Raw genomic sequence first — 26,085 nt, forward strand, 5'->3', positions numbered from 1 at the left:
GCCCGGCTACAGACATACCATAATTTCTCCTACATGTGTCTGTCTGGTATGTAGCATAGCAGAGCAACTGGTGCGGTTGCCCTGGTAACGTGTTAAGTCAGTGGGCTGTGAATGGCGGGTCGGATCCAGTTGCACACAAACACAAACACGCACGCACGCGCACGCACATGCACACGCACACGCGCTGCTGGCCTGTCCGGGCTCCAGCGTAGGAGCAGTATCGTCTCCCCACCAGACCAAGCTATTTGCGGGCTCTCTGTCGAGGCCAGCAGAGCTTTCTAACCCTCACACGAGAGGCAGAGAGGAGCTAAGATTAGGCAGGGATTTGCTTTTGTGTGGGAGTAAACAGAAGTCACTGGGCACAATGGACAACAAGTCCATTAAGAAAGGAAAAAAGAAGGAAAAAAAAGAGCCTCTCTTTGCATCCGAGTGCAGGCGGAGAACAGCTGTTAGCAAAAAGAGGACGGCCGGGCGACACGGCAGACAGCACCAGCCAAGACCGATATGCCGAGTGAGGCAGACACAATGACCACAACACCAAATGAGTTCCCCCGACAGGAATGTGGAGTCCTCAGTGACTCTAGATGGGATCAGTTCTTTTTTTTTTCTTTCTTTTTTTGGGGGTCTGGGATTAGCTTAAAGACTTTATAGAGACATCAAAGGAAAGAAAGGAAAGTGCATTTGGACGTATTAATGCTCTTGAGTGTTTGACCAATTGGTCCAGCAAGTTGACTTCCTCTAAACACGACTCTTCTCTTTGATCAGCTTTCTAATCGACACTAGCAGGGAAATAATGATCTGCTCTCAACTTCATCGCCTTTCTGGCATGATTCCAGGACTCCCCACATAATGTACGTGAGCAGACGTACACAAAAGCATTCCTGAGTCCACAACTACACAAAACACAATAAGAACAAAAGTCACCATCGACTAATCGGCCAATTGTTTTCTCAATTAATCAATTCATTGTTTGGTCAATAAAATGCCATGTTTCAAATGTAGTTTTATATTTTGCCATCTGTCCAAAACCCAAAGATATTCAGTTTACGATCCCACAACACAAAGAAAAACAACTAATCGTAACAAATGAGAAACTTGAATGTCTGAATTAGGCCCGTAGGTAACATTTCCATACATATCCAAAGGGCAATCTTATCAGGTTGGTCATTTCTATAACACCTAACCCTATTATTTGAAAACTGTCACATTTGCAGAAATGCCACAGGGTAATAATATACAGAGATTGATTAGATAGAAGAAGAAGAAGAAGAAGAAGAAGAAGAAGAAGAAGAAGAAGAAGAAGAAGAAGAAGAAGAAGAAGAAGAAGAAGAAGAAGAAGAAGAATTGGTCCCTTTAAATGCTGAACATAGAGAAAAAAGCACTCCTCTTGTAAGAATATCCAGCAAACCATTAGGAATTAGGGGAGCCACAACTAAACATCTTTGTGTTTAGCACTATTGAGCTGTACTATAAGAAGGACATCGTATTTTTATAATGTATATAGTTATAATTTACATTCTAGACTATGAAATTATAACTCTGTTAGAGAAAAATTAATAGGGGATAGAATATGGCTGCAGTCCTGTCACGTTTGAAAAGAGCCATTACAGAATACATAAGTAACAGAGACGTGTGTTTGTAAGCCCGAAAGCCATTCCTTTAACAGACAGATGAAGCCATTAATGTGACTGATTCAGTGTCTGAAAAGGGATTTAGTCTGCAGGTCATGTACGGAAGGTAGTATGTGGGTTTCTGGGATAGATCCTTTTAAAACGTGCCTCTCTTTAATGGGGCCTGAGTGCTCACATACATAACTCCAGTCTCCCACACAGGCATTATGTGCAGCCTTTTCAAAACACCCACAATCATGCCGTGTCTTAAAAGCTCGGAGAAGTCCTGAGGACATTAATTTCTAAGAGACTCTGAAAAAGATTCTCCATCAAACATCCACATAATCATTTGTAAAGGTACACCGCTACACGTCTGGTCGCGCGGCCTTCAGTGACACAACCTGCAAATTCCTCCGGGATCCGGTGTCAACCCGGTCCTGACCTCTGTCTGCCTGCAACCTGGGGGAGCTCTTACGCTCCATCTCAGACTGATACTCTGTGCAAAGTCTACTCTGCAGAGAGAGGTTAGAAGAAACACCGTGAGGGACAGGGGCAGTGTCAGATGCAGAGTGGAAAAATTTGCCAGAGGGAGAGACTGAGGTAGACAAGGAGGGACAGAAACAGATGGGAATCGCTATATAGCAACACAAAGCAGAGTGAATTACATAAACAGAAGAAATCTGAGCTCACGAGTTAATAACTATTGGTTAAGGAGCGCTATAGCTGGCCGTGAAGAGAGCATTGTACTTCCACAACAGGTGTCTTTCCTTCTTTCCAATTGGAATTTAAAAGGTCTTCATGACATTCATGCAATGTTTGGATTAAACGTCTCGAGGGAAATGTGGCTCAACCTAAACAATTCAACTGACAACTAATGGTACTCATGCTATGTTTTGCCAGAGGCCTGAAAGCCCCCTTTACTAATCGTAAAGACAAGACAACACTGCACATATGGTGTTGATGAAACATGTTTTAAAAATTAACTACAATTTTGATATTGAAGTGATTTTTTGAATTTATTAACCACACATGCCAAACAGTCTCTGGTTCCAGCTTCTTAAATATGATACTTTGTTTCTTTTCTCCAGCAAATATTATTGTAAAGGTAATATATTTGGGTTTGGAACTCTTCCTCGGACAGAACACGCTTTGGAGAGGTCAAAATGGAGATTAACTTAATATATACATATCAATTAAAAAATTGTAAATACTTGTGAATTATTCAATGGACAAAACAAGAAGTCTGAAGATGTCACCGTTGGGATCGGGAAAACTTTCATTTTCACTTTTTTCTTTTTTCATTTTATAGAACAAAATAATTGAATGGTTTAGTCGCTAAAAATCATATCAACTACATAACTAATCAACAGATGAACGGATGTTGAGAACAATCAATAGTTGGTACTCTCGTCTCATGCTGTACCAACTGCGATATACGTACAAGCTCATTATCTACTGTTTCTACTCCTGCTAGACGCCCGGCTTCCTGCACTAGTGTCCGAGGGCGGGGTCTGATTTGACGGACAGGCTCTTTGTCGAGGCCTAATGTTTGTCTGTTGGCCCCAGGCACCCGCTTCCCCTTGGCATGCCCCCCTAGAGTGATCAGTCAGGAGCAGTGGCCAGACACTTTTACTGCCGCTGTCTCAGCTCTAATTAAGAGGAACGCCGTCGCCTCTCCCTTGGCTTCAAAGGCCACATGAAATGTGGAGGTGGAGGGGACAAAACAAGAGGCGATCACATGATCCAGGGCAACACTCCACCCTCAACACCACGACCACGACAGTCTCTTAACTCCGAGTCTTTCTCTTCTATGAATAAAAGAGGCAGCCCCCCCAGGAAGTGCAATACATCTTCTGTCCATTCTGCTCAGGCCAGTCATCCCGCAGTGCAACTGGCTACAGGGCGAGCGCCTGTCTTACGGCATACTGAGCTGGAAGGATGCTAATTGCTCATTTTCTCCAGTATTATTTCATTGTAAGTTTGATATCTATGTGTTTTGGACTGCTGGTCAAATCAAATAAGACATTTGAGATAAACACCTTGAGCTATGGGAAAGGATTTTCTACTATTAATGACTATTCTCTGTGATGGTTATCAAGAAACAATCAGAAGATTATGTGATAATGAAAATAATCATATTTTGCTGAAACTAGTCGTCAATTCCATCAATCGAGTGAAAAATAATCAGCAAATTTGATTTGAGTAAAAACTCAATAGACCTTTATGGACCTTTTTTATATCCTTTTAAACTGAAAATGTTTTGGTTTTTAGACTGTTTGTCAGAAAAAAACTATCAATTTGAAGATAAGTCCTTGGGCACTCTATTATCTGGCATTGTGTAGTCGCAACTATCAATCGATTCATCAGAAACAGAACAGACAGATTGAAGAATAAAAGAAACAAAAGCTGGTGCGCATATCATGACCAGCAGAAACAAAGCTTGTCAGTGTCGCCTGATTGACTTTTCTTTTACTATTTTGACTCTAAGAGCCAAACTCTTCGGTCCACACACAGACTCACCTGGCAGCCTCTGCTCTCGATCTCATTGATGCACTTGCTTATAAGCAGCGGCACCATCATCCCCGTGTTCTCCCTCTCCACCACCCGCCACGCCTCCACGCCAAACACCTGTGGCTCCCGGTCTCCGTCCGGCCCGCCATCCAGCGAGTTCTGCCACTGCTCCATCAGACTCAGCTTGACATAGATCAGGCCGCGCGGCTCCAGCTTCACTGCCAGCTGGTGGCAGCGCGTCACCCGGAAGAGCGCGGGCAGAACCACCGTGCCGTGGCAGCAGACGCGGTTGCGTCTCGGCATGGGCTCCCAGCTGAACACCACCAGCTTCAAGTGCTGGGCGTTCTCCAGCTCGATGTTAAAGGTGTGGTCCATGTCTAGGAAGGTAGTTCGGCATGTGAGGAGGGCAGTTCGTGCTTTATTAACTGAGTCCACTTGGATGGCGCAATAGACGTCTCTGGAGTCAATGCGTGGCGGTTTGAGGTCCTCAGCACCATAAAAGTGCAGGCTCATCAGTCCAGAGATGTACTGGCTGCACTTGGGCTGCTCTGTGAAGCTGTAATGGCGGAAAGCATCAATGTCCAGCTCCGTGCCATTGAGTTTAGAGCTTCCGCCTCCTCCCTCCGGCTCCTTGGCTTTCCCTCCCTTCACCTCTGCAGAGCCGTGCTTCCCAGATTTGGCCACAAGCTCCGGTGAGTCCCCATCACTGAGGTAGCCACCTTTACTGGCAGACTTTGAGCTGCCGTTGCTTTTCTTCTTGCTGAAGCTGTGCTGTGTGGACACACTGCTGTCCAGGTGGTAGCGTGAGATCACGTTACGGCTGGCCTGCCCACCCCCAGATGCAGCTAATCTAGGCGGGCCTGAGGAATGGGGGACGACCTCCAACCCCCGCGCGTTGTTTCGAGGAGAATGGGCTCTGGGCTCTAAATGATTGCTTCCGTTGCCGTTGTTGCTGTTACTGCTACTCGGGGTCCCCTTGATGCTGAGTTTCCGGCTAAGCTCCGGAAGTTTCTTCATCTTCATGGAGATCTTCCTCACGGTGCGCGGGGACTTGATCTTATCTGGGAAGGACCAGTTGATGGAGCTGCTTTTCTTGGCTGGATTTGGGCTGGAGGGTGGAGAGCTTACAGCATTGGGCAGGTCAGGACCATCTAGAGAGGAAAAAACAGGGCAAAGAAAAACAGGCATTTTGAATTCAGATTATTCTTTGGTTGACACTTTATGGAAAAGTTTAAACAAATTCTGTTGCTGGAAAAATATTTAGAAAGACACTTTTGGATGACTGGCAGGAACAAATGGGTAGGACTAGTCACCAGTTCTTAAGTCTCTGTAATCACTGGTTTCACGAGACGGGCCACCTCACTTCCATGATTACAAGCAACTGTTCAAATGTCCAGTGGAGACAGAAGGAAAGAAAAGACGAAGACCAAAAGCAAAGTGTGCATGAACCATGACTTACAGTTCCTTATGAAAAACACTACACCTTCATGGCACACCATCAGGTGATTAGGTTTACATGCAACCGAGTAATCCATCGACAGACACACAACAGGCAATGCTTCATGAACACTTGGGCACTATGTAATATGGTTACAGTCTTTATATATATGTAAACCTAGACAGTGATTTAGATAGTTAACGGGGGAAAAATTCTAAATTAAATTGTTCACAAAGAGTTTCCTTTGCTATAAGTGGGCTTCATTCAATCAAACCACCAGGGAAATTGAAGTGGAATGTCATTAGCTGCAGCCCCAAGAATAACAGTGGTCTACAAGAAGGGAAATGTCTGTCTGAAGACACCAACTGCTTCAGGGTTGAGCTAGAGTTACTCAGTCATTATTCAAATTGAAAAAAAAATCATTTGGATTGGACCTTGTAGGCAGTTCTCGCCTAACTAGATGTCTACAACATGAAATTTCAGGGTCTAGAGTTCCACGCAGAAGTGACAGCCATTGTTTAGTCTACAGGACTGAGCTGTGTCTTTCAGAAAGCTAGGAGAATCCAGATTGGTTTTCAAACAGCATGCTTACCGAACAGGATGCTGTCTGTGGCTGGATTAATCCTATAATGTTGGAAGGTGCTATACTCAATATTTATCAAAATCACTATGCATAATGTGAATGAATGATCATAGTCTACAGCTCCCCTCAGCTTCAAAGAGTATTTTAGTGTCTTTCAGCTGATTCTTTGGGGTTTAAGGCCTTCACTACCATCCCTTACGGCCAATTTCGGCCAATTTCCATGTTCAAATAATCTATCTGGCGAGAAAGAGAGGAAGAGTTGGCATGGAGCCGTTTGAGTGATTAAAGTAGAATTTGTCAAAATATGAGCATCCTGCTATTTTACCAACGGGAAACTCAAGCTGGCAGCTCGGCAGCCTTTTGGTAAGATGCTGTCCGTGGCTAACCTGCCTTTTTTCACCCTGTAGAGGATGTCCCTCACTGCATGGGTCCATTTGAGATTAAGGCTGCACTACAGGAAGGGTTTAGCTTCTGTACGCGTCGTGGGGAGTGCTGTTAGATAAATAGTAAACAAAACGAAAGTCCAGGGCCTGATGAGACATTAAGACATTTCATTTGATGATGATTTAATCCATGATTTTGGATCGCTCGATTCAATTATAAATGATTTTGCAGTTTTCATCAGCTAATTACTTTCTCCGAATAAGCCTCAGAAACAATAGAGTGATTCTGTAAGAGACAAACAAAGAGATGCAAAGTTGAAAGAAGAGAGGGAGAGCGAGAGCTTGACCCTGCCAACATCACCAGCTCTATTTTCAGAGGGGACCTGCTGTGCTATTCTGGGGCGAGGGCCCACGAGTGAAAAGAGGGAGGCAGAGGAGGTCCAACAGGATGGAGAGAAGGGTAAGATGGGGGGCAGGAGCAGGGCAGGGTGTAGCCGGCAGATGGGGGACAAAGGCGCCCCTTGTCCAGGCACTCGGAGGTCTGGATGGTCGACTGGAAGGTTGGCAAGCTGGCCGGTGAATGTAGAAATGAACACGGCTGTTCTCTCACATTCCTCCCCAAACCATGTTTAGCCTCCTTTTCCCCCTGGCTGAGTAGCCTTCCCTGTCACAGCTTCTTGCCAATAATAGACACAGAGGCGCTCTGAGAAGGGAGAACATGGGTGGAGGGCACCGGAGGTGCAAACTCCCCAAACAACATCTGGGGTGGGGTCGGGTACACAGAGAGCCCTGGTCAGGTCTGAAACAAGGTTTTCAGGAGTGAAATTCCACATACATGATGAAACCTTTGAGTTCTTCTACCATCTTAATTTCTCCACACATGATATTACCAGTACAATGAGAAGGACATGTATAATATAAGTAGAATGCATTTAGCTACACAACTGTAATGTATTAAACTGATGTTCAAAGTGTTCAAATGTTGTTATACAGCAGTAGAATGCTATTTTTAATTTATAGTAGCACTCTTGTCTTTAGTTTAAACTGGTCATAAGTCAGGGCCAAAATTTTTTTATTATTCACAAACTTTCAATAGAATTGTATCATGTTGATATAATCCCATAGCCATAGTTTTACAACCATTGTGTGGTCTGAATTCATGTTAAAATCACAATGAAAAAGTGACAAAAGGAGTTTGGGAAGTTTGGGGTTCGTACAAATCAAGTACTATTGCCACTGAGGAGCACAGTTCATTGCATTGAACAAAAATTGTATTACCTTTCATATGATTTTGCACATATTTGCCATGTTGTGAGGTACGATATTGTGAGAAATTGATGCCAATACAATACTTTAGTTTTGTCTGAAGTTTCAAAAGTTCCTTGATGTAAATATCTGAATATAAATAAACAATTGTAGAAGAATGACCAACTATTATGCACCAACAATTAGTTCATCACAGTGGATACCTGGTCGATACCTAAACTGCAGTATCATACCTATAAATAATGACAACACAGGACACAGGAAAGACAACATCAATGTTCATTTACTTGACTATATAATACTCTCAAATACTGTCATCTCACATTACCTGAAAGCCTTAAAAAGTGAGAATCAAAACAACTATCATCCGTGTCCTGCTATTGTGCAATTACATTTTACAATCAACATGAACTGGAGCAACATCCACTAGCCCTGTGAAGCAGATCAGTTCATGACTGTTGCATGGTTTATTACCGTGGCCACACGCACGCACGCACGCACGCACGCACGCACGCACGCACGCACACACACACACACACACACACACACACACACACACACACACACACACACGCACACACACACACGCACACACACACACACACACACACACACACACACACACACACACACACACACAAACACACGCAGCTGTGTCCTCTGTAGCCTTTGGCCTTGTGGCAGCAGCCAGGAGAGTAACGTGACACCTCACTAGCTGAGGTTCAGGGGCGATGGTTTGACACCTAATCCTCCAGGGCCATGTTCCAGGGTCAAAGGGCAAAAAGTCTGCATTTCTCTGGGTGACACCTGAGTTAGGTAACTGTGTGCACCCCCATCACTTTAACACACACTCACCATATTACTGTAACACAAAGAGAGAGTGCATGTAAATAGGTATGCATTGAGACAAACACACACAGATGCCCTCGATGACCCTGCAGCCCTCCTCAGGCACCCGGCCACTGACACCTCTTAACAAAGCCCAGGAATTTACAACGAGGGCTTTACACAACGCTGGCACCAGACAGGTGCAGGAGAAGGGTGTGTGTGTGTGTGTATGTGTGTGTGTGTGTGTGTGTGTGTGTGTGTGTGTGTGTGTGTGTGTGTGTGTGTGTGTGTGTGTGTGTGTGCATGTGAGGGACAACCTGATCATTATCAGATCGGGCTGGTATTTGTATCGTCCATCTTGAGCCAAATTGTCCTTCTAGCCGACGGCAAGACGTAAGTAATCGGATATGGGATAATGTGAAATTTCCTCCTGTGATACAATATTAGGGAACTTGACTACAACAATGTGTGTTTGTGTGTGAGAGAAAGAGACACACACACTGAGCATACTCTGATAAGCCTTGGAGGGAGACAATAATCTGCTGTCCATGATTACCCCTGTAAAACAACTTGTATTCACTTGATTGTGTGTGTGTGTGTGTGTGTGTGTGTGTGTGTGTGTGTGTGTGTGTGTGTGTGTGTGTGTGTGTGTGTGTGTGTGTGTTTGTGTGTGTGTGTGCATGCGTGCGTACCAGCTTGTACGCTAAATGTGTGTGCTAAATGTAAAATCAGAAAAGACCAGGGTGTGCTGACAAACAAGGGGAGAGTAAATAAACCGGTGAATGGCATACTTGTCCTGTAGTTTCTTCACTCGGTGACCGTGCTCGGGCTCTGTGCTGCTTCCTCTCCTTTTGGCTCTTAATCATTCAGTGCTGGAAGGCCTTTCAGGGGCCGCGGGAGCCCGGCCGTTTCATTACAATGGTTACAAAACCCCTGCTAATATATCCAAGCATGCAGGCCCTCTCACTAGCACAACATGGCCCCCTGCCAAAGTAGCCCTCATGTAGCCTAGCTGGCCTGTCACCGCAGGCATTCCTGCTCTGCTGCGGCTCAGCCGACAGAGTGGCTGCTAATTCTGGACAACCTGCAGCTACACCGGTCTAGCTGCACTGCCACGACCTAAACAACAAGGCGCTAACAGCTACGTGACGAGGGTTGACGATTGACTTATTTTATCTGAAAACAGCTCCAAGCATTTCATGGAAATACGATCTTGATTTAATGATGTTACGATGGAGCATCTTTATTGCAATAAACGTCACCAAAAATTAAAGGCTTTTAATCACACAGAGTGGAATTTATTGTGGATGGCACAAAGAGGCAGAGAGACGCTATATCTTATTGGATCAAATAAAAGTGCTAAAACAACAATTAATTCAAAATAGTTTGACAAATGACAAACATGAAAGTGTTTCTGTATTGGAGGCACTCCACCACATCTACGGTTGTGATAATTTTCCTCGACTACACTGTTGTTGGTTCCAGACCCTCAAATGTGAGGAATTTGAACATCTTTGGGTTTTTGACTGTTAGTCAATGCAACATGAAGATATCCCCTTGGGCTCTCATTGGAAATTGTCACTCTTGTCTGCTAGCAAACAACAGACAATGCCAAAAAGATGCTGTGTCGTGGGATGCAATAGCAACAAGGTAAAGAACCCAAAATTCTGTTTTTATCTGCCCATAAGACTGAGGATACAGACGGTAAGACTTGAGGTGTCAGCAGGAAACTGTGGGATCCTTACATGCTGTATGCATAAAATAACGAGCAAGCATTTTCCCCCAAATGCTAGTTTTAGACAAACTATATTTCTGTATGTTACGCTCAAGCATTTTGACAGTTTGCACATTTTATGTGGAATGGGGATAAATCAGAAACTTGTGCAGTATTACGTTTGCTAACACATACTACATTTAGCTTGCTAGAAGCTAACTTCATCATCTTCATCATCCTTTTAGTTATCAACGGTGCTAAAATAATCTTTAGACATGCTTAAATCTGATGTTTTTAGCTAGCTCCAGGCTTGGTCGCATATTCTGGTGTCAATTATTTTCCCCTCTGGTGGGGGTGACTCTATTGTGATCCCCAATGCATACATAACCAATTAAGGAAGGATCATGCACTAGTGGACAGAGATACAATCCTTTACTCATCAAATCAGAGACCAGAACAGTTTTCTCCAGCTGCTCTGGCAGTGAAATGAAGAGCAGACCAGAAAGAAAGATCCATGAGAAAACTACGTGACCCAAACCCCACATCTAGCGGCAAGCTTAGGAATCTGCTCTGGTTTTGAAGTGCTGCTCTCACAATGTTGCCCCTCCGAGTTGTTGACTTTCTCCAGACCCAACCGTGCCATCGTCAGCCAAGATTAGATTCCAGGTTTGAGCTCAGAGGCTTGAACTCTCATGTAACTTTAGCAGCCGGGGCCAACTCTCAAATGCAGCAGGGAGCGTGACCAAAACAACCCCCAGAAATAGCTCTGATCCCATTCTGAGCGCTGGCCAAGTCAGATTCCACAAACAGGCGCTACAGAACAAGAGATTGGGAACACACCATGCTCACCACCCCCAAAGTCCATCAATCATTATTCTCCATACAAATAGAGCATTCAGATGGACAAAAAGTCAGTCAATAGGCAGCACACGAGGAGTCTGGAGTGTATCCGGTGAGGGAAAAAGAACCAGCCAGCCGGACAGAGGGAAGCTATAGTGGCAGAGAGTCATCTACGTCTGCACTGCTTCATTAATTCAGCAAGCGCTCTTATTCGTGCTCAATCAACGAAAGGCCTGTCAAATCTTTAGCCCTGCACATAGAGTGGAGTCTGTAAGGACTTGTATTTGATGCGACTAAAATAGTGGAGTTCAACACTGTGGCTGCACTGCTTGTGTTCTGTACTCAAAGACTTTGTCAAAGCGTACATCAAAGGTCATTATTCCCTACGAGACTTGGGTACATCTCCCAAAATGTGGCAACTCAACACATGGTGTGGCGTCCTAAACACACATACAGTAGAGATTTAAGACAATGATGTTTCTACAGACAAACACATGTGTTTAGAAAGGTTTAGTTCGGTACCACATTTCCAAATCTTTAGGCATATCAATGGAGATGCAAAAATAGTTTAATACTGTTGCATCATGATTTTCTTTGGCCTAAATAAATCATTTTGTCATTATCCAACAGCCAGAACCTGGCAAAGCATCTTTCTGAACAATAACCCTCCAACCACTGTAGATATTTGTATTTTTATTAAATGTATGAGAGTATGGTAACATGCACGTATTTCCTTTTCTTTTAAGGCAAGCTTTCCTGTCATTGGACAGCTCATATTCGGTACGTCAGTGAGCTGAAGCTGTAAAGGTCTAGTTTATCAGAGTAAAATATATAAAAGCTTTTATTCAATGTTGTATTAGTAATTATCCATGTCCCCTAAAAAACAGGGCCAGTTTGACCCTGTAGTGATGGGACAATGAATGCAGGGTGGAGTGAGCACCCACACCAGGCTGTTGTCCTTTTCACTCCTCTCAACCATCCTCCAACCCTGCCGACAAATGTGAATGGAGGAGGAGCGCAGTGTCATTCTGCAACCAAGTTAAGGAGTTAACAGCAACCACAATACACACACACACACACACACACACACACACACACACACACACACACACACACACACGCACACACACACACACACACACACACACACACACACACACACACACACACATAGCAATTTTCTGTAGCTACAGAAGGCTTCTAACTAAAGCAATATTTTACCTTCTCCACCTTTTCTTTTGATTTGGCACACTGCACCCACAACACACACACACACACACACACACACACACACACACACACACACACACACACACACACACACACACACACACACACACAAAAACAAACAACCACCAGTAATGAGTGTTTCCTCTTTGATGACACGTTGCAGGGCTTGTTGCTCTTTTTAGTTGCAGTGAAGTGTGGGATGGCATCGCCAAACCCACAGGAATCAATTGCAAAGTCAACAGGCAACAGAGAGGGAGGCAGTTCCGGGGCGGGAGGAGAAAAAAAAAACATTTTCACAGCAACCATTCAGAGCAGCAATAAACCCACACTATCACAGACCTGCTACTCTCATGAAGCAGAATCTTATTACAGAATGCAAACGAGGTGTAGGTCTTTAAATGGTAGCAAGCAGTCAAAATGAATCACTTTTTTCAAAAGATATCAGTGAACATTAACAAAGCCTTTCTGTTCACAGAAGCTCAGAACAAGATTTCTTCTCCGTTAAAACTGCTGAGTTATCAACTCAAGCCACCAATTATGTCCACTCATCTGCTTCCCCAACATAATAAAGGCCCTTATGACACCGCCTAATTCCCCCTGTCCTGCCTATTAGGACTGAAACCTATCAAAATGTACAGGCCGAAATTGCCAAAATATAATTAGCTCCATATGCTATGATTAGTGCCTTTCCTGTACTGGAACACTGAGACTAATTCAGGACTGGTTTAATCCTAATCCTACAAGGAGAGACTCTCGGGACGGAGAGTTTTGCTGAGCCACACGTGATGTCAGAGAGTGCCAGGAGTTTGATGCCAGTCAATGAGGATCAAGGAATTGATCAGGAGCCAATCAAACCCATGTCCTTCTATGGGGAAGATTTACTCTAGCAGATAATGCAACACCTCAAGAGGTTAGGGAAGTTACACTCTGTCAGATACACCGTTTCTTTATATGTATATGTATATATATGTCCATAAATATACGGAAAACTGAAGCCTACATTATATTATTTTATTTATAGGAACAGGTCTCAATGACTTGTGGTTTCAACTTTAAAATGGTTGTATTTCACAGAAATGCTCTATTCATGCAGGAAACTGTGCCTGTGAAGACTAAAAGCTTAAGTATTAGACTTCGCTCAGCGTATTCAAATGATTCAGCCTCGCTTGATGCTCCTACAACTAGAAATGGCTGTTACGTGCCACAGAAAAGTGTTGTCAAAAGTTGTAATTATAGGCTCAGCTCAAGATGTGCCAATTGGTTCAAACTACCATGTTGCCACATCAGAGAGAACAAAAAGTCGGAAGTTAGAAAAAAACAGACTGAGCTTATTAAGAGACAGGGAGCCGTGTGCTGGCTGTCATCTTCAAGCCGTCACCGGAGACCATAGTTGTCAACAATCTCCAAGCACACAAGTAAAACAAAAAGTCCAGAGAGAGCACTTCAATTCATGTTTAATGTTAATTCTGCTTAAACTCTGCAGGTCTTACATCATTGTTTTGGTATCTGCATTACACAATACCAGCATTGTTAATGAGCGTGCTTTCAAGGCGAGAGTTCTCTAAAGAACCTTTAAGAACCATCAATTTACAATGTTCACTGTCCTTTGGGTGAGCTGCAGTCACAAGTAAATGGATATTCTTTCCTATGAGGAATGCCTGTTGAATTCCTCCTGGCCAATGTCTGTCTGAGTTTAACTAATGAGGAACACTGATATGAATGGACAGCTCCTGTCTGCTCCTATCAAACAGAGCAGAACTAGAAGAAAATAGCAGCTAGGATGGCTACATTTGTATCTTAAACTCAGCAATACTCTATTTTTGGTGCCATAGCATCCTCAACTTAACACTTAAATACTTTATAGAACTCTAAATAGAGCTACACCAGGAAGCACCTGCAGCTAAATACGTCTGTTGATTGGAAACAATTTCAACGGCTGTAATTTGTGCTCAAGGTGTGCGCAACCACAAAAATCTGAGAGACAAAACAACAGGCAATAATTGGCCTCGAGCATTGGCCCAAAGTAATGTGAGGGAAAGACTGAATGAAAAAGTCGACAAAAAGCAGGAAGGGAAGGAAAGTGTCTTTTTCTTTTGCTTTACCTGTGGCTTTGCTGGTGGAAGGCCCCCCCTCCTCCGATGGTTTGCACGCGAGCATCTGTCTGTGCAGATGTAGTGCCTCTGTGGAATGTACAGCATTCCCCTGACTCCCATCTCCTGAACCACCACCGAGGCTTTCACCGAACGCCTCCGGCCCGCCGGTGCTGCTCCCGCCCGCCAGGTTCTTGCCGCCGTGGCCCGCATCCCCTCCCCTGCTGGGCCTCCTCTGGGGCTCGGCACCCGGGGGAACCCGCAGTCGAAAAGAGGCTCGATGAGCCATCTCCTGTTCGTCATCCTCGGGGATCGGGTTGTACCAGATCTCTCCTTCATCGTCTGCGTCGTTCTCCTCGGCTGGATCCACGCTCCGAGGGTGAGGAGACCCCTTGGCCTGAACAACGGTGATCTAAACCAAGACACAAGTTTCCTCTTAAACTTTTGAACCATGAACAGTTGACGTCATTTTGAGGAAAGGAATAAAGAAAGCATGACGTCACCTGAACGAAAACATTCAGCAGCCACTGTCCCAAGTCCCTTTTCTTTCTTATAGATATTTAGATGAGAAGATCGATACCACTCTCATGTCTGTATGCTAAATATAAAGCTACCGCCGGCACCTGGTAAGCTAAGCATAAAGACTGGAAACAGGGGAAACAGCTAGGCTGGCTCCATCCAAAGGTAACAAAACCACCTGCCAGCACCTACGAAGCTCATCGATCAACACGTTATATCTTGTTTGCTTGCTCCATGGATGAAGGACAACATGTAATGTTACAGGGGGGAAATCAACCGATAAGCATTTTTCCCAAATCTCCAGTAACAGAGAGACCTTGAGGCTAACCTGAGGCAGGTGCAGGCGGGCTGGTCGTGATGAAGCTCCCCCTGAGTGTCTCAGGTGGTCTGGAGAGGGACTGGGAGAGGGTGGCGGCTGATGGGAGCCCTCCTCCTCAGCTCCCAGCATTCCCTGCAGCTCATCCTTGGTGCAGGGATTCTTCCCAAGGGAGCTCTGCTGCAGCCAGTTGCGCTTCTTGGAGACAGTGATGGTGGTGAGTGGTGGTCGCCATGACGAAGACTCACTGGCCCGGCCCACCTCACGGCCATTAGCACAGGGGGTTTGGACATTCTCAATGAAAGCTGAGGGTGTGATGGAAAGAGAAAGCATTACGACTTCTTGGCATAAAGAAAACGCAACTAATTATATTCATGTCCATCAATTAAGTCATTATTGAAGTGAAGTTAATGGCTGAATTAATTTCAGACTGTTCATGTTCTGTCAAGTTGAAGAAAACATCTGCATCAAGAAACCACAGGTGTAGAAACGCTTTATAATGTCATTAGGTTTTATAGAGCTTTCCTCTTTCATCTCTTCTCTTATTCCTGTCTCTGCCTTTTAAAGCCAGCCACATTTGAGTTATGTCTCAATTGATTGTGATATCCTTTATAACTTTAGGATGGACTATTGTGATTTGATTTTTATGAGCAAAGACAAGCTTAAAATCACACCACCACAGTCCCCTTGGAGCACCTCCCCCCTTTTCTCCTCAGTGATTTCTCATTTCAGGAGTGTCAGCTTTTGGAAATATGTGGGCTTTGAATTCAAAAGAGATTGCAGGGAGATAGAGGGATTGAACACACGCATATCTTCCATCAGAGCAACTTGGGAAAGAGTGAGAAACAGCCGACATTACAGCTGTGAAAATAGAGGAGAGGGGGGAGGGTGTGTGTGTGTGTGTGTGTGCATGTAAGGGGGCTATGATAAGTACAGCCAGTGGCAATAGATAGTAGTGAAAAAGGACAAATAATTGAGAGTGATGTGGTCCCTTAATATCCCAAAGAGGGCATTAAAAGAGCTGCATATATTTAAGTGTGTTATATGATTATTATTTTTTCCCAATCAGAAAGTAAGAATAGTTTATTCATTGGAAATCAAAAAACACCTTTGCAAATCATCGGGCTTGCTTTTATTTTCACTAGGTTTGATGAGAAGATACAGGCGGAGAAAAACAACCTCTGAGCATGTACGTGCTGTGTCTGTGTCTGTGCGTGTGTGTGTGTGAGTGTGTGCGTGCGTGACTGGCAGAGCGAGGTGCTGAGGGCAGGGTCTTGCTCTGACATGTACAGCAGGCTGGTGTAAAAGACTGTTTTGATCCTCAGCGGCTCCCAGACGAGCCCCTCCACATGCTATAATGACAACTTATTTTTTCCTCAAGGAAATGCATTTTCATGCGCGCCAAGATACAGCCACCAAATTACAGACACTTTCACAAAATCTAAATCTAACAGAGGGCATCCTGTATGTGCATGAGGAAAACTACAATGTCTTTTGTATTATTAATCCAGAGCAGTCCAAGGGAAGAGAACTGAAGTACATAAATAAAATCACATGGTTTCAAATTACATAACTTCGACTCAGTCGATTGAAACTATGGTATTTTCTTTTGCTTGGTTGCTTTTATTGACGAAGAGAGCAGAGGGCTCCACTGGGATTTACTTTTCTCTGGAAGTCAACCAGCCAATCTGAACTCTGCTTCCCTGTGATCTACAAGGCAATTTTATAAAGCAACTCTCCAATCTACAATGCCTCAATGGGTCAGTTAAGAGACCAAAAATAAGTCTTGAATTATTATTTTTTTAACTTTTTCCCCCCACTTGAGAAATATGATTTTATTTATTTTTTTAAAGTGGGATGAAATTGCTTCTGGGATGCCATTCCTCTGTGTTCCAGATGGTTATATAAAAAGAAACTGCTGAGTAAATAAAACAGATTTCAGTCGCAAGAGCAGGGGCCACTTTTTAAAGCATTTCTTATCACCACAGTGAAAAGAAACCAGCTTGAACGATAAGAGCGCAACCCATCACCGACCCTCTGTCATCCGTTTCATTTTAATTCAAACAGACCTCAACGCTTCCTGGTTATGAAGCACATCTTTAAGTACTTCTTAATTTCTTCTCTGTTCAATTTAAGGAAGGTTTCCAGGCAGAAATGTGAGCCATTAATGTGTTTGCATTAGGCTCAATTATGATGTGTTCATGGGCCTGCAGCTCAGTAGCTAAAACATGTGCCGACTGCTGAGTGAAGGGGGAAACACGCAGTGTGTTTCTGCTTTTGTACCGAGTCCCAGGGGTTAATGTGTAGGCTCAAGCTGGCAAGCTGTAATAATCTGTTCTGGTGGGTTGTTTGCATCTGTTCTGGCCTGGAGTTCTTTGTAACCCTTTAAACACTGTCTGCAAGCAGTGTTTTTACTTAGATTTGAATCGACATGAAACATACAGAAAAGTAGCCTGCAGTACAATAGTAATTAGATATTTTTTAACACTAGCCTTGTGGTTTGGAACAAAATCTTAAAAGGCTTTTAAAAGCAAGACAGATCCAAAACTACTGACTCTTTAGCCTAGGATAGAGTTTTTTCTCTCCAGATGAACTACATCAAATGAAGATGAACTGATATTAAAGAATACACTGGATGTAAGGTCATTTTGAGGCCCAGACTTGAAAGACAAATTTAAATTCAAGAGGTACAAGCTCAGTTTGTTTAATGCCCTTACCAAAAATGAACTATCACACACTTATGGATGGGGAAGATTTAATAAGTTGGGAGGAAAAAAGGTAGAGAAGAAGGTGAGAAAGGGGAAAGATTTTTGAAAACCAAGACGGATCCAAAAAAAGCAGAATCTCCTGCTAACGCTCGATCTGGTAACGCAAGACTGAGGAGAGGCGAGATGGTTATGCATGGAGTTGTTGTCGGCATGCCTTCGTCTTTCAGGGGTCTTTCATAACTGGAAGAGGAAGCATGTTCCGACACGAGCAGCATTCCAGACCACAGCTCCAGATTTAAAGCCTCGCTGCCGTCTCCTCCACTGTCGCGCTGCTTCCCGGGAGGAACACCTTCCCCAGAGCCACGACAGGGCACTCGTTTTGACTGAACGAGGGAGAATCTAGCCATTTTTACTGGTGTCAAATATCAAACCGTCACAACACCGTCCGGCTCCTCTCAACTTCTCACATCAGTATGTCAGCATTTCCCCCTTCATGCTTTTGATAGGAAAACTTGTCTATGATTGATTGATTGATCAGACAAAAATTGATAATAGATTCTCTGAGTCTGCTTTTCTTTTGAATAATCTATAAACTACAATAATAGACTGTTAGCAAGGGGGAACTGTTTTTAGAAGTTAATTAAAATACTCAACTAAAAATAAGTTTTCTTCGACACTCAGAGACAAAGAAAAAAATAAGAGCATTTAAGAGATATGATGTTAGTTTCACGCCTTTAACAAAATAAAACAATAAGAACCCTTTTGGATGGGGATCAATCAGGATATGGTGTTTGTATCAGCTACAACAATTGTGTATCTGATAAATCCATTAGCTGATTGATTCATAGTTTATTTTTTTAGCAAAATTTCTCAGGGTTTGGGATTTGCTGCTTTTCTTTGTCTTATGAGATTGTAAACTAAAAAATGTTGGGGTTTTGGACCGAACAAGCCATTTAAAGACCGCATTTATGAGCTATAGGAATTTGGGGTCTGTCTTTTTTCACAATATATTTTTTTTTAAACAAGCAGGGAAGGATTTCTCAAAAGTTAAAACCAGCAGAATGCTCCAGCGAGGAACACCTTTTTGGAGACTCTTAAAAGCTGACTCTTTAAAGTAAAACTGTTTTATGTATGCCAATTAGTATGTTACCACGTATGACAAGGTAGCTTTCCAAGGAAGAGAAATAAAGAAAACAGCTTCTTCTCCCTTCGATTGTTATTTGGCAGGAGAGACCGATGACCGCCACGAGTTCCTATGCTGAACTCGGATCAACACAATGCAAAGAAAAAGAGAAGAGAAATTTCCATAAAGGAGCAAACAGAGCCTGTATCCCTGTGCAGCGATGGCATGAAGATGATGTGTTCAGGGCACACACACCCCTGACCTGAAGGTAGCAGATGGCCAGAGCACATAATACAAGGGTGCACGTCTGTGTGAGAACATAAAGAGAAAAAGAGAGGGAGAGGTGGACGGGGACGGGTGATATGGGTTTGTCTGAGGTTCCGAAAAAATAGCAAATATATAAAGAGAAAGCTTATTTCCTGGCTTTGCTGGTACACTGCAAAAAAGGAATTTCAAGAAAGTAAAAAAAAGCCTTGTATCAAGAAAATAGGTCATATTTGCCCAAAAAAAGAATATTAATCTTGTCAAGCATGTTTTGATTAGAAAAAAATATCTAATTTTAGGAAAGTATGCCTTACTTTTTCTTGATTTTTGGCTTATTTTAAGAAATCTTGTCAAGCAAAAAAATCTGCCAATGGGGTAAGTTTTTTTTGCTTTGATATAGGATGATTTGGTTGAATATAAGAATGTTTTGCTTCTTTCTAGAAGGGCTGTTTTTGCAGTGTATGGAACCGTGCCACATGAGCCTGACAGTAAACCCAATTATATTCCTGTCTTAATCTTCTGAATCTTTCTCTTCTCTAAGACAAAACACTAGATTCACTTTCCCATAGGCTTTTCATTCATTTCCTGAATTGAGTGCAAAACACACACCAGCTAGTTTTCTCCTCCATACAGACAACACTTTGTTGTGTATACAGAGTGTCATGCTCCCCCCTTCAGAAGGAATCTTTTGCTGTGTGCCATGCATTCCTGTTGACGTTCTTTCATATGGTAATGAGGATTCTCAATGTAGATTTTTCTTTTTACACCCATGCAGGGCTGAGATCGTCCAGGGTTGCATCACATGTCAACACTTGCATCCCGTTGAGGTGTCCTGGCAGCACAGCCTGCCAATGCTATTGCCACTTCCTCCTCAGTGCGTTGGCTTGAAAACCAAATTCTTTTCAATGTTGCAGGTCTTTCAGTGTCTTGTCTCAGTAAAAAAAAAAACTGATAAAAATGTTTAAGAAGGGGGTCTGTACAAAGGCACATGGACTAACAATGGGACCCAATTAGGTCCAAAACACTGTTAATTGTAAGACAAGTCGTTGAAAGGCCCCTCGACAAAGCCTTGTGCAGTAGCTCCAGATAAAACGCTGCCACCTAATAAACATAATCCATTGCGTTTTAATGATAATCAGTCTGTTAAAGTTGGTAGTTTGCCCCACACTTTTTTGCAGACATCGTGTGACTCATTCGTCTAATAAACCATCCTGGTATGAACCCTGGTGCCTCCAGTTTCTCCTTCAACACCTGATGTGTCTTTAGGGCTTCTATTCTCCATAAATCTGTCCAAGTGCAGACACACCAGACAAGACCAATTTATGTGAAAAAAAACAACAACTCTGAAGCTCAGTTACAAGGATTCTGGCACAACGCAGAAAACCAAATGCCACATTATTCTGCCATGACATGACAGTCAAGGGTTATCAGATTACACCTGAACCTTTGTCTTATTATAGCTTTAAATCTACCAAGTAAAGCAATAATTAATGTAATTAAAATGTTGAGCAATACTGCACTGTGGGCCTGATCTTTGCTTCATATTTTGGCAAATATGCCTGTTTACTCGATGTGATTTAGACTCTTGAGACCTTCTTTCGTGTCTGTCCGGTTAATACGAAGCGACAACCAGTGGTCGGTTAGCTTAGCGCAAAGGCTGAAAACAGGGGGAAACAGCTAGCATGGGACTGTCCGAAGAAACAAAATCAACCTACCAGCACCTTCTTTTGCCCGATGCTACTCTTTTCCGTGGTGGTCAGTATTTCTAGGCATGCAAATACAGTATAATTATCCTCTTTCATTTGAAAAGAAAGAAGAGAAGAGTTAAAAACAGAAGAAATCAAAGACCAGAATATCTTCCTCCCAGGAGTGGATCTCATACTTCTGCGGTGTCTTTGGCTCAGTTTCAACATCAGCTTTGACTGAAACACCACTTCTGACTTCAGGTCTGGCCGAAACATGAATCCTGGATACTGCCAAACCTCTGCCATGGCACAGCACATCACAACACAACTATAAATCCTCCAACGGCAACTACAAACATGCATACACACCGGAGATGTACATATGCACGCTCATGTGCACAATATCCCTCACCAACACATATACATAAAACGTGACACACACAGCTGTAGGTGATAATTGACAAAGTAAAAAGTAATTAAAGGACAAGTCATAACTGAAGTAAATTAGCTGCAGTCTAATTAAGCCAATATTATTGTCCAATGACTTTATAGTGAAGTTGCATTTCCAAGTAGCACTCAGGGGGAGGAACAGGACTATTTTTAGAAAGCCAGGATTATATAAATATTTGCATTCATTTATAATAAAGCCATAAACTCAATGAAGAGTTTCAAGCCAAGACAAGCAATTCACTGGAGCTTTTGAGAGCTTTGGCATTTCTTCTTCTTCTTTTTTTTTTTTTTAAATGGCTCTTTGTGAGGTGCTGAGAGGCCCACAGTGGCAAGATAAGCCCAGAGCTGACCTTAATAAATGCTTAATCGCCCTTCATTTTGTTCATTCACGGAAAGGAATTAAGTGACACAACGCAAACAAGTTAAACAACGGGAATGGCATCCTAAATATTCAATGCAGAGTCTCTTTAAAATGCAAGTTACCAGGGAGCTGTCCAGAGCAAACGACTGGGGAGGAAGGCAACATGACAGCCCAACCCCCCCTACACACACACACACACACACGCACACACACGCACACACACACACACACACACACACACACACACACACACACACACACACACACACACACCACTACCACAGAGAATAACTGCAGTGGCTTCTCTACTGCTTTGGATTCCTCTGGCCACAGCTGTGGAAAAGTTCAGTGGGGACAGAGAAGGGAAAGCTGAGCAAAATGGGGAAAAAATGAGAATCAAGTGGGGAAATAGTCCTTGGAAACGAATATCAAGAAGTGCCCCATCTTTATTTCAACTACAACACAGCAGAGGAAAGGGTTTGAGTTGTAAAAGATGGAGCTATGTTGGGCCAACTGTGGCTGGAAGTCAAACACGGGCCTTCCGCACAGCAGCCTCAGAGATCACACTCTATTTCTAGCAGCACAGCACTGACAGTCAACAACCGCCTGCACCACTTGGCAGGTCATCGATTTACTCTGGAAAACACTGTCAGAACAACACACATGCACACTGGCATTCACAAGCGTGCACACACACAAAGCTACGAGCGGTGGAATAAAAAGGTGGTGACATGTCTTTGATCCATACCAGTCCATTTCCACATTGTGTGCAACAAATGTCAATACAAAGTTTCCACTCAGGCAGTTTCCGGATCCTGTGATTAAACTAGCCAACAGTTTGTAGTCAGCTCAGGGCAGCATGGACAAAAGGAACAATTCATGTTGTAAATTCATGCACGACATATTATTATTACTATTATATAATAAAAACTATTGCAGGTTACCGTCACTGCACGGTGGTGTAAAGCATCACATTATTTAAGTGCGATTAAATGTGTGTATAATAAGTGGTCATTAGTGTCAACTTTTAAGTCAACATGGAGGAGAAGTGCTCCATCTGCAGAGGAAAATTGTGTGATATTATTAAAAGCTCCAGAGCATCTACTATATGGACCTTGTGGTGAGATTGTTTTGTCAGCTCTGTAAAGTTTAGACCAATATACATCCCACCTAATCCCTGACTATCTCACATTTAAATTGCACGTAAACAAACTAATTTGGTATAACACACTGTCAACGGTGTCATGACACAGATGTTTTCTTGTTTTTTTCCAACACATCAAAACACAATCAGAGAATCATTTGGCATTTCCATGATCAAAAAGTCATTCAAAAACACATAAACCAACCCACCACCAACCAACACCATGAGAAAACACCACTGCAGCTAGCAGAGGAGGGAGAGTTAGTTGTTACTGAACTACACTGTGAGTGATCCGACATACAAACCTGATGTGCTATTAATTCAGTGTTAGAATGCACCTAAATTAGTGTGAAGAACAGAACCCGCCACCGGTTAGAGAATCTAAAAAAGGAAAGCAAAGAGGTCTGAGGTTTCTCGTCCCTTTGCTTTGCATCCAGAAGAGGAGGAGTGCAGGGTGAACCGCCACCAGATGGAGTTTACTATGAGTGGAGGAGGATGACAACAATCAGGCGGGAGGAAGGAGGGGGAGAGGTCTCTGATTTAGAGGATCCACGGGAGTTGAGGCCACTCCGTGTAGCCTTCCTACCTGGCTGCTGGTGCTGTGGTGACTTGGCCTTGACAGATTTGACCCCTCGGTCGGATGTCTGGACCCCCGGTTTAGACACACCGAGGTTGCCCTGAGGACAGGGCCGGTCCTGGCTTTGGCCTCCGCTGCGGGGCAAAGACGAGCCCTCGATGCGCTGCTTCATCTCAGAGGACAACAAACGGCCCTTGTGCATCCACTCTTGCATCTTGTTGACAGTGACCCCGTGGCCCTTGTTGACGGAGTTGTTCCCCCGTGCTCGGGCGTCCGCCGGCTCCTGCCTGCCGTCATGGCCCTGATTCGTCGATGCATCGGCGTTGCTGTCTGAGGAACCTGTGAGGCTGTTGACTGAGCCGTCGCTCTCGTTGAGCTGCCCGCCGTCATCTTCGTCACCGCCAGCATCTTGTAGCAGCTCGTCGCTGCTGTTGGTGTTGTACAGCACCTGAGGTTCGGACGGCTCACCCGCCCCCGTGGCCCGAACCCAGGCCGCGTCTCTTGCCTCTGTGACCCCTTTATCACCGCTGACGTCCGGGCCTCCAGGGTTCTGAATACAGAGCGAGGGTCCACCTGCACACCGGATACCTCCCTCACTAGCAGAGCGCCGCAATGTGGGTCTCGTCCTGGTCTGGGACAGGTCCACCATGCTCTTACTGCTCAGCCTGCCGCTGAGGCCTGACTCGAGGTTCCCGCTGAGGCAGAGTAGGAGTGAGTCTGTGTCAGACACCTGCTGGGGGCTGTGGTCGCCTCCTGAGGACCAGGAGTCGCTGTCCATGTTTTTGGCAGACACCCTGGAGCACAGGCTATCCCTGGAGTGACTACTACAGGAGGAGGTGGCCTGCTGCTCAGTTAAACCACCACTCACCTGTTGGACATCCAGGTTGATATCATTCATAGCATTGATAAGAAGGTAATAGGCTTCTTTCAGCTGGATCCTGAGCCTGTCTGTTTCCTGCGCACTGTTACTACCATCCACCTGTCCTTTATCCTGACCAAGCTGTGGCAGCTCCGCCAAATCTCCCTCACCGTCACCTTTTGCTCTGAGCATTTCGTAAAACGGCAGGATTTCGTTATCATAATAATCATCATCTTCGCTATTTAAAGTGTATCTCAGCGACTCCTCTGTGGCGCAGAGGGATGCCACGTTAATGTCGCATATGTCTAACTCTGTGGGGAAAAAGGTCGGGCTCTGCGGACCACCTGCAGTCCCTCTCATGTCCCCTGCATACTCAGGCCCGTAACTCTCAACGCTTTTGATAACGATGTTTTCCTCCGTGTTTCTCTGCGCACGTTCGGCGCGAACGAGCGAAGTCTGGCCGCTGTCAACTCTCCGGTTGGCGTTGTGTTCATTCGCAGCCACTACGGTGCCTACCATGTGCCGGCACGGTCCTCCGTCCCTGGGCTCCGACGTCCCATCACCGTCGGCGGCAGCGACCCGGTTCTCAGGTGGCTTACCGACCCCGGTGTGCGGCTCTACCTGTGCCCGGTGCAACACGTGATTTGAACTGTCCCCAAACCCGATTGAATCCCCGACGCTGCACTGCCGCGGCACCGACACGTAGTGGTTCCTCTGGACATGCGGTCCTCCGAGCGGGACCCCGGCAGATAACGCGCTTTTGCCAGCGGGTCCGGGTGGCCCCCGGTGGCTCCTATCCAGCTCCGCAAACCCGTGCCCCCCAACGCGCCCGTCTCTTTGAAGTGAGACCCCCAGGAGCTCCTCGTTAACCCGAACCCTGCCCCCGCCGCCGCTGCTCCGCTCCTGGGGACGCGCGCCGGACAACTCCGCGGAGCAGCAGCGGCTGGCCCGCACTACAACAACCCCCTCTGTTCGCACCGTCGTCGCACCGTCAACACAATTCTCGTACGTACTCATTCTCTCTGTCGTGCAATCCAGCCCCGCGGGCAAGACTACCGGGCTAACCTCGTCGGGGTCGCGCTGCGTTTGCAAAACTTTTTCTTTACCTTCTCGGCCCCCATTCGCAGCAGCAGCAGCAGCAGAAGCAGCAGCAGAGCAGTATCCGCCGCCGACCGTCGCTCCTTTCTTGGATTTCTTCCCCCGGAGTTTCGCTAGTAAAGTCCTCCGCAGAGGATCAGCCATTCCTTTCCTTTGCCCCCTAGTTAATTCCTCCCGGTTTCGTTCAGCACGATGGCTCCAGAAGGAAAGGGCCGAGTGGATTCTCCTCGCTCGCCGCGGTCAAAACTCGCCGGGCGGACGGGCTCTTCTCCATTCTCCGCTGTCACCTCCGCTCTGTCGCCTCACTCACTCCTGGCTCACTCTGCTTAGCTGCACCACCTCTCTCTCTCTCTCTCTCTCTCTCTCTCTCTCTCTCTCTCTCTCTCTCTCTCTCTCTCTCTGCTCCACACACAGACACACGCACTTTGCCCTCCTCCCTCATCTGTTTCCCTCTCTGCCTTTCTTTCTCTCTAGCGCCTCACCTCACC

The 26,085-nt window shown here is 44.7% G+C and overlaps 1 protein-coding gene across 1 annotated transcript in view; it reads right to left on the minus strand.

Moving 5' to 3' along the window:
- Positions 1-25,741, minus strand: part of syde2 (synapse defective 1, Rho GTPase, homolog 2 (C. elegans)) — a gene marked incomplete at both ends in the record, with an annotated part of 40,684 nt that extends 14,943 nt beyond the window's left edge. The window contains 4 exons of the mRNA XM_079221524.1: positions 4,131-5,272; positions 14,506-14,905; positions 15,341-15,633; positions 23,650-25,741. Coding sequence (XP_079077650.1) covers positions 4,131-5,272; positions 14,506-14,905; positions 15,341-15,633; positions 23,650-25,741 — 3,927 coding nt within the window. The remainder of the gene's footprint in view (positions 1-4,130; positions 5,273-14,505; positions 14,906-15,340; positions 15,634-23,649) is intronic.
- Positions 25,742-26,085: the final 344 nt, after the last annotated feature.

This window comes from Taurulus bubalis (genome assembly GCF_910589615.1).
Source record: "Taurulus bubalis genome assembly, chromosome: 7".
Classification (NCBI taxonomy): Eukaryota; Metazoa; Chordata; class Actinopteri; order Perciformes; family Cottidae; genus Taurulus; species Taurulus bubalis.